At 44.2% G+C, this 9,298-nt stretch overlaps 1 protein-coding gene across 1 annotated transcript; it reads left to right on the plus strand.

The window, feature by feature from the left end:
- Positions 1-3,043: 3,043 nt before the first annotated feature.
- LOC147881929 (pentatricopeptide repeat-containing protein At1g03540-like) lies at positions 3,044-7,372 on the plus strand. Its single transcript, XM_087401183.1, has one exon. The coding sequence runs from the start codon at positions 3,330-3,332 to the stop codon at positions 5,757-5,759; it is 2,430 nt and encodes an 809-aa protein (XP_087257309.1). The 5' UTR covers positions 3,044-3,329; the 3' UTR covers positions 5,760-7,372.
- Positions 7,373-9,298: the final 1,926 nt, after the last annotated feature.

Genomic DNA, 9,298 nt, shown 5'->3' on the forward strand with positions numbered 1-9,298 from the left:
CATCCTGTGCTTCATCAATTGCATCATTTGTTGCATCAAATTGTGTGGTTCCCTTGCTTCTCTCAACCCTACGTGGTGAGCTTGGGCTTGATGAAATATCATATTAACGACGTCATAATTGAACCCTACTTCACTTAATTATGGTATGCTTTTATTTTCTCCTAACCCACTTGCCATGGTGAGCACTAAACTCAAATACCTCATGATAAGGAAAAAAAAAAAGTTTCTCACTTGTTCTTTTACATGTTACGTTGCTCTACAAGGTAAAATTTAAAGTTGACTCTTCTTTAAGGCGACACAACATACTAAACTGAATTTTTTTGTTTGGCAAGCAATCATTCTTTCTACATATGCCATACAACAACAAAATCCTCTCTTTTTCTCACATGACGTTTAAAACCATATTGCTCATCGCCTTTGTATAAAAGGTATTTGTGATTAAAACATTCTCTGACATGCAAAACCAAAAAAAGAAGTTGCAAAGATAGCAAGTGTCTGCTGGTGTAAGAGCCCAAAAGTCTACTACGTACGTTCTATGTTAAAACACTAAATTGCAACCTAAGAACTACTATTCGATATGACCCGCAAGAAAACATTATCCTCCATCCTCTCCAAATTGCAACGCATTAGTTGGTAATCTCGGATTCATTGTCTGCTTCAACAATCGACAGTCGAATATTCATCTCTATCTCGCATCGCATCTTCACAAGACAACCTCTCTTGCGTATCTATTTCCAAATTGGGCAGCATAAAGTGTACATGCTCAATTGACGTAACAGCAATGGATCAACACAAAACCAATTGAACAAATGCGCGTTTACCTTCAGCATAGGCTTGTTTAGTTGTTGCTGCATGTGGAAAGCCGTTTTCAAAGTCTTCTTCGTGGTCTTCTTGATGGCAGAGTTTTGAGAAGCCCTCCATCTTTGCTGGCTACTTTGTTAAGGTCATCACGAGGGGTAAATCTATTGTCGATACTGGACCAAGCATCGAAGTTTTCAACAAACAAGCCCTAGAAATGGAAACAAAACCTTTCTCTACAAGAGCACATATGCCCTCCATGACATAATCAGTGCACAACGTAACGTCGAACATTAAGAAAGATGAGCATTGATGCAAGAACTAAGTGTTGCATTCTCAAACGTACGTGGGAGCACCTTTGTTGGTTTTTTTGTTTCATCCATCCCCACCGTCAATAACCTTTTTTGTTTCCTCCATCCCCACCGTCAATAACCTTTTTTTTGCCATCGGCAATGCTTGCTCTCTTAGTGCTCGATTCCTCTATAAGGTCTGTGCAGTCATGGGTCACGTATACAAGAAAATAGATTGCTACTTCACAAGCACGTATGAGCGAAAGCAAATAGAGGAATACCCCGGAGATGAGACGTCACTTCCTCAGCACAGCTGTCATGCTCATCATGCTTGTAAGAAGGATCCAGAAATGAAGAAATTGGAATATGTATATGTGAATAACGAATATGAAAACCGGAATCACGAATGTGTACATACCCTTCTCAAATTGGCCGTTGCTAGTATCCATCGACTCTCCTGAGGCCTACTGCATGTTATCCAAGCTAGCCATGTGTGTGAGAGGAGGCGCTCCAACGATTATGCAGTGAAATCATCTCGGCAAGCGCTCAAAATCTGCTACAAGCATGCAAACACAATGCTCCAATCTACGTGTCCTACGAGGCCTTATACTACCAGAAAAAGTTAGGATGTTGCGTGACATGAAGCCATTCTAAGAATAGAAGATGCAGCCTATCACGCCCATACCAACCTCGTTAGATGTAGCATATGCTTTAGAGGACCTTTTCCATGCACCACGTCCTTAGGCATAGTCGAGGCCTGAGAGGACGTCTTATGGGTGAAGGTGCTAGCCTCCATGCAAAAACATGCAAGGCAAAGCCGTAGCAAACTGCGACATGCACACGCAACCATCAAGGGAGCTTGTCTTTGGATGCCATGTGGCAGTGCTCGGGTCTACGCATGATGCGAAGGTTGACGAGGCATCCAAAACGCCGCACGTGGCGTGAACCTACTTGACAAAGAGTTTTGCAAGTTGGGAAAAAACTTGATAAACTTCAATTTTCATTTGTGGCATGAAGCCACTGGCTAAAGAATTATGCGTTCCCCAAAAAAATTATTTTTTGTTTTTGTCTCATAAAATCTCCACTAAAACCTGCACCTATGGCAAGCCAACAAGTGAAACATGTATAATAATTTAGAATGCACATAGGCCAACAAGTGAAACATGTTTAATAAAAAAAGTTGAATGACTTTTGTCATTCATAAGGCCTGCCCAAAAGGTTGGTGGAGGAATTTCCAAGAACCCGAGGTAGAAGCAGCAGCAAACGAGTTGGAGACGATGGAGAAGAAGGGCGCAGCTTCTTGGATGTATCACGGGAGGTAATGCGGGTGTTGGAGGTGAAGAGTAGGGGGAAGCGAGAGAGAGAGAGAGAGAGAGAGAGAGAGAGAGAGAGAGAGGAAAGTGCAAAGTGGACCAATACTCATGGGGCAAAAATTACAACCAAAAGAATTTCAAACAAGGTGAATAATATTTAATCATTCATGAGGCCTATCCAAGATAAAAAAATCGAAAGAGAATACAGTGGAGATGGAAGAGAGAGAGAGAGAGAGAGAGAGAGAGAGAGAGAGAGAGAGTAGAAAACAAGATGAATTTCATTCCTGCTTGCCAAGAGAGAGAGAAGAAGAAGAAGAGAGAGAGAGAAGAAGGAGAAGAGAGAGAGAGAGAAAGGGGGAGAAAATGGTGAATAGTATTCAATGGGTCTTCTCAAAGTGAGAGAGAGAGAGAGAGAGAAATGGAAGAGGAGAGAGAGGCAATGAATGCACCTCCAAAAAAGCACTCCGAGATTTGAAAGAGATGCTCTAAAGTCTACACACCAACCAATCACTGAATTTGCGAAAAAAAACACATCTAGAATGCGAGAATTTATTTTTGGCATCTCATAGTTGAACCTTCACTGAGGCTACCTAAGGGGAGGCCAAAAAGGTGGAAGAAAGAAATGGCAAGGGGGGAGTTGGACCAATCATAAAATTCAAGAGTTTCACAAAACCAAAATTCTGAAATTTTAAGCATCTGAGAGAAGCCAAGCTTAACTTAGACCTACAGAGAGTGCAGGCTATGATTTCATTACTAAGACCACACCCAAGGGAAAGGATTTGATAATCAGAAAAGGCAAGTGATGGAGACGAGCAAGACACTTGGGAAAGGGACAATACTGAGGTAATTCACTCACTTGTGTAACTTAGACAGGAAGTTGTCTACTACAGTCTTTGAGGGATGTCTTGCCAAGTTGCCCATTTCATCCATGGCGCTATCTGTCTGTTGTTTTTCTCCTTCCGCGGCCTGTCGTCTTACCTTTGTGCCCCTACCCTTTGGGAGAAGGCAAACACAGATTGCAGTATTTTGCACCCCAACAAGGCTTGCCCCCCCGGCTAGGGGACACCATACGAGTGGTCTGGTGATGAATGAAGACTCTTGTCCTGAAAGTTTGATAGAACAAATCACTCGGGCAAGTGATAGGATAGTAGACTCTCTTAAGCACAAGGGAAAGGGGTTTAGATCGTTGCCTGTGCCTTATTTGAGGTGGATGGCTACCGATCCACACGGTAGGTGCAGGTTCAAGTGGGCCAAACTTGCAGACGAGGTGCTAAGCGAGCTAGAAACTAGCAGGGCCTGCCATACGCAGATATTAAATGGGCACCATCAGAGTGGCCTTAAGAGGAATGACGACTGTTGTCCTGAAAGCTTGAATGAGGAGATCCTCGGTCAGCTGGGTCAAGAAACTGATGTTGCTGTCTATGCCTCACTTTTGAAGCGCTGTAGCAGTGTCAAGGCCCTGCCTGAGGGCGAGATTGTGCATGAACACATGACCACACATGGATACACTGGCAACAGATTTCTGAGTAACATTCTTGTTCAAATGTACAGCAAGTGTGGGAGCCTGGAGTCTGCACATGCTGTGTTTGACACCATAGGTCATCCAAATTTGTATTCATGGACCATTATTATTGCTGCAAGTACACAGAACGGGCATGGCAAGGAGGCTCTACAACTGTTTAGTGAAATGAAGGCCAAAGGCTTTGAGCCAGACAAGGTCACCTTCATCTGCATTTTGGATGCATGTGCCAGTGTGGCAGCTACAGAAGAGGGTCGAGAGATTCATGCTACTATTGTTGGCAGCGGATGGGAGTCAGACATTGTTCTGGGGAATGCCCTCATTAATATGTATGGCAAGTGCTTGAGCCTGAATGATTCAGCAGCTGTCTTTGCAGAGATGCCACTGCGGGATGTGGTCTCATCGACTGCCATGATCTCAGCATGTGCACAGAATGGGCACGGCAAAGAGGCCCTACAACTGTTGGATCAAATGCAGGAAGAAGGCATTGAGCCAAACAAGATCACCTTCATTGGCATTTTGAATGCGTGTGCCAGTGTGGCAGCGGTAGAAGAGGGTAGGCATATTCATGCCACTATTGTTCACAATGGATGGGACTCTGATATTGTTGTGGGGACAGCCCTTGTCAATATATATGGCAAGTGCGGGAACTTGGACGATTCAAGGGTTGTGTTTGCAGTGATGCCTGTGCGGAATGTGGTCTCATGGAATGCCATGATTGCCGTATGTGCCCAGAACTCGCAGGAGGAGGCCATACAACTGTTTGGTCAAATGCAGGCTGAAAGAATCAAGCCAGACAAGATCTCTTTTGTATGTGTTTTGGATGCATGTGCCAGCATGGCAAGCCTAGAAGAGGGTCTAGACATCCATTCTGCTATTGTTGGCAGTGGATGGGAATCGAATGTTGTTGTTGGAACAGCCCTCATCAATATGTATGGAAAGTGTGGGAACTTAGATGATTCAAGGGCCGTGTTTACACATTTGCCATTGTGGAATGTGGTCTCATGGAGTGCCATGATAACAGTGTTGTCCCAAAGTGGGCATGGCAAGAAGGCCCTACAACTGTTTTGTCGCATGCAGGCAGAAGGCATCAAACCAAATAAAATTACCCTCAGCTCTGTTTTGGATGCATGTGCCAGTGCGGCAGCCCTTGAAGAAGGTCGAGATGTCCATGCTGCTGCTGTGGGCCATGGATGGGAGTCTGACACTTTTGTCAGGAATGCCCTTGTCGATATGTATGGCAAGTGTGGAAGCTTGGATGATTCTAGTGCTGTGTTTGCAGAAATGCCACTGCGGGGTGTGGTCTCCTGGAATGCCATGATCGCAGCATGTGCCCAAAATGGGCATGGCAAGGAAGCCCTACAACTATTTCTACAAATGCAGGCTGAAGGCATGAAGCCAGACAAGGTCACCTTCATCGGTGTCCTCACTGCATGTAGTCATACAGGTATGCTTGCTGATGGGAGGCGATACTTTGCCTCCATGAGTGGAGACCATGGCATTACCCCCTCCGTGGAGCATTATGTGTGCATGGTTGATCTCCTTGGGCGACGAGGCCTATTGGAAGAGGCAGAGCGCTTGATCATTACCATGCCATATGAAGACATCAGTTCAGCATGGCAGATCTTGCTTTCCTCATGCAGAACTCACAGTGACCTGGAGCGGGCTACACGGGCATCAAGTTTTGTTTTTGCATTAGATCCAAGAAATACCTCACCGTATGCATTGCTTGCAAACATCCATGCCACGGCTGGTAGGTCAGATGATGCTGCGAAGGTAAGAAAGGCAATGATTGATAACGGGGTGAAGAAAGTTCCGGATGTGGTGCACAACTTTTAGTCTCGGATACATCATGTCCTTCTCAAGGGGATATGCATGCTGAGGATCCTGGCATGCAGGGAGTTCATCTTGATGTAAGGGAGGAAGATTACGAGGAGATTTGCTACCACAGCGAGAAGCTAGCCATTGCTTTTGAGTCCATTTTGACCCTTAAGGAACACTTGTTCCTATCACCAAGAACCTTTGGTGTGCTCTGATTGTCATTTGCCATCATATTTACCTGTTGAGTGGCTTAAAGAAAATAACTGCGAGGGAGGCTAATGTTTCCCATCAGATTGAGAATGGAGTGTGTTCATGTGGTGATACTATTGTCAGACACACTTCTTGATAAGGTATTATGTTGACTGGAATTTTCTTTGGGCTCTCCACTAGCAGGCATGCCTTATGTGTTCATAGTCGAACTACCATTTCATCTTGTATACCCTGCCTGTGACCAGGGAAGACACACCGAGGCAAGTATATTTGGCATATGACAGCCTTTGCAAAGAGACAATGCTAGGAGACATACAGACTATGGGTTACCTGAAGAGCGAACTTTCATGCAAAAATAGGTGCATAGGAACACTCCGGTAATTCAGGAAACCTCCGCAATGGGACAATGCAGGGAGTTTCTTGTTGGAGGTGGTGGCCTTCACCCCTCAATTGAGCATGGTTGCTTGGAACATGGTGTATTTGCAAGGGAGCCTGCGGTTGTGACACATGGATTTAATGGGAGTAATCTCATAAGCATATGTATGGATTGGGAGGCCTTGGATATAAAAAGGCCTCATAGCCCTCTCTCTCTCATCCCTCCCGGGATTTTTTGGGAGGAGAGAGGCCCCCTTTGCATGGCTAGGGGGCGGGGCTTGGGACCCCCGTACCCGGTGCACACGTGGCACCTTTTGCGCCTACATGGTATCAGAGCAAGTCTATGGACCTGTGCGCGCACGGGCTATTGAGGCGTGGTGGCTCTGCACCTCTCTATATTGTGTGGCGGCGGATTGTCGCGATCCGTGCGGCAGCTCAAAGTGCGACATTATGATGACAGCAGTGGCAGCTCTCATAACTCCTTGACGCGTGCTCGTTTGTTCCTCCCGTGGGCTTTGGCGGCTAGCTACCTGTGGCAGTTTGGTAACGTGGACTTTGGTTTGTCTCACGTGTCTTGTTTGGTTGGCCCCTCCTTGGTTTGGTTGGGGGTCAGTTTAGCTCGGGGTTTGTCCACAGGGGGGTGTTGGAGGTGGTGGCCTTCACCCCTCAATTGAGCATGGTTGCTTGGAACATGGTGTATTTGCAAGGGAGCCCGTGGTTGAGACACGTGGATTTAATGGGAGTATTCCCATAAGCATATGTATGGATTGGGAGGCCTTGGATATAAAAAGTCTCTCTCTCTCTTTCTCTCTCTCACCCCTCACGGGATTTTTTGGGAGGAGAGAGAGGCCCTTTGCATGGCTAGGGGGCGGGGCTTGGGCCCCCCCGTACCCGGTGCACACGTGGCGCCTTCTGCGCCTACATTGCATGCAAATGGGATTTTGATAGAGGGAAGCTTATGGATTGAGAGATCACATGCAAAGGAGATACAAGGATACATTGTAGGACGGATATTAGAATTGGGGCACATGGGGACAAAAGATGTAAGGACAACAAAGACGGAATCCTTCGAGAATGTGTAAGGGATTCTCGAGATTAAGAAGAAGTGAAATATTTCCAAAGGAGCCATTAAGGAACATTGAGAAAGATCAACCAAAAACTCAAGGCACTAAATAGCCCCCATTGTAAGTAGCCCACCAACACCAAAAAAGGGGTTGTAAAAATAGACTCAACCTAACTGTTGACTGGTAATACAACCTTAGGAAAATCACATTGCCAAGGGAAGATAAGGGGACTTGAAATTAAATGCCATGTGTTAGCACATATGAAGGTTCTAAGAACCTGAGCCAAAAGTAAATAGCTTGCAAAAGCCATAACATAATTGCAAGCCATTACGTAGAATTGTCGTCGTCTTCTTCATTATGGCTTGAAATAGGGAATCAGTCATTGTTGAGTCGTGGAAGCTTGTTGTAGAGATATTTTGCAAAGGTAGAAAAATAGAGTCCAAATAAGGGCTTCCTTGAAACCCATGGAAGCATTCATCAATCAACCAAGTGACTAGAAGACTTTGAGAACGGTTGCAACAACAAAGCACGACATTCGAATTTCCTTTCGAAGAACAACATCAATATTCTCCTTCTACAATCAATACTTCAAAAAATAACAATTATCATAAATTATAGCCACTTCCACCACAAAACATGACAACAGAGATTGAAGAAACACTTGTTGAGTGACGAGACGACACAATGACTGCATAATATTTCTTGATCCATGGCAATGAACTAGCAAAACTAAGGCATTGGAGAGATGAGTGCTATAGAAATAAACTCAAAAAGGGATGACTAACATAAATCTCCTACTAAGAAGGAGAAAGCATCGATGGGATGTCTGCATAACCTCCCTTTAGCAACCACATTCAGAAGTCTATTTCTGAGAACTAATGAAGGACAATAATGAACAAAAACACCATCTTAATTGATTGATAACCGAAGCCCTATATTTGAACAATAAAAAGTGTGGTGCCTTAACCAAAAAAAGCCTTTAGCCAAAAAAAAAAAAGTGACTACAGCAACATATAATAATCCCTCTGGCAATTGCCCAGTCAATAAGGAAGTGCAGTGTCTGAGTATTAGGAAATGTCAATGCAGTAGCTATCAGAAGGTTGGTCTTGAGAAAGGAGAACAAGGTGAATTTCACTCATGGGGCCTACCCATTTTTAATATGGTTTATCTTTTGAAGGTGATGGTAGCGTATAGAAGTGAATGATAGGACCAATAGATGAAGTTAGTGTTCGTCTTTTGGTCAATGCCTGTGTAATTTGTTGAAATGTGATCTATTTTTTATCCATGGATTATTGTAGGTGAGTCAATGACTTGAAGCATGTTGTTTTGAGTCATGAATTGTTGTAGTTGTAAGCATTCTTGGATCTTTTTATTTAAGTCAATGTTAAAGTCTCCTACGACATACATAATTTTTTTGCCATGAATGTTAAAGTCTCCCTATTCGCATCTATGCTCCCTACCAATTAATTAGTTTGTTTTGATCCATTAGAGGCTTAATTAAGCTATGTTTATCTAAGGCTTAATTTATTTTTGCTTTGATTAGCTTATGTTTCTTTATGCCTTAATTTAAGACATGCACTATGTTCAAGGGGGCTTTCCCAAACTTTCAAGAAAGGGATTGATCTCAAAACGTTTTTCTTCTCACGTATGAGCCCTACCACTAAGCTCTGAAGTAATATCATGTAACCTTTCCTTATAGGAATATTATAAAATGGTCCCTCATCCCTCTCCCCTCTTTAATGCCCTTCATGTGGTCCCCCCTCTCTCTTTAATACTCCCCCCTTCCCCTCTCACGTGAGCTTCTCTCCCTCCCCCCTCCTTAATGCTCCCCCTCCCCCCCTTTACCCTTAATTAATACTCCCCCCCTTAAGTTTAATTATTCCTTATGCCCCCTCCCCAACACACACC

Source organism: Dipteris shenzhenensis, chromosome 30, assembly GCF_047967505.1.
Source record: "Dipteris shenzhenensis isolate YYH24624 ecotype China chromosome 30, Dip_SZ_1.0, whole genome shotgun sequence".
NCBI classification, from domain to species: Eukaryota; Viridiplantae; Streptophyta; class Polypodiopsida; order Gleicheniales; family Dipteridaceae; genus Dipteris; species Dipteris shenzhenensis.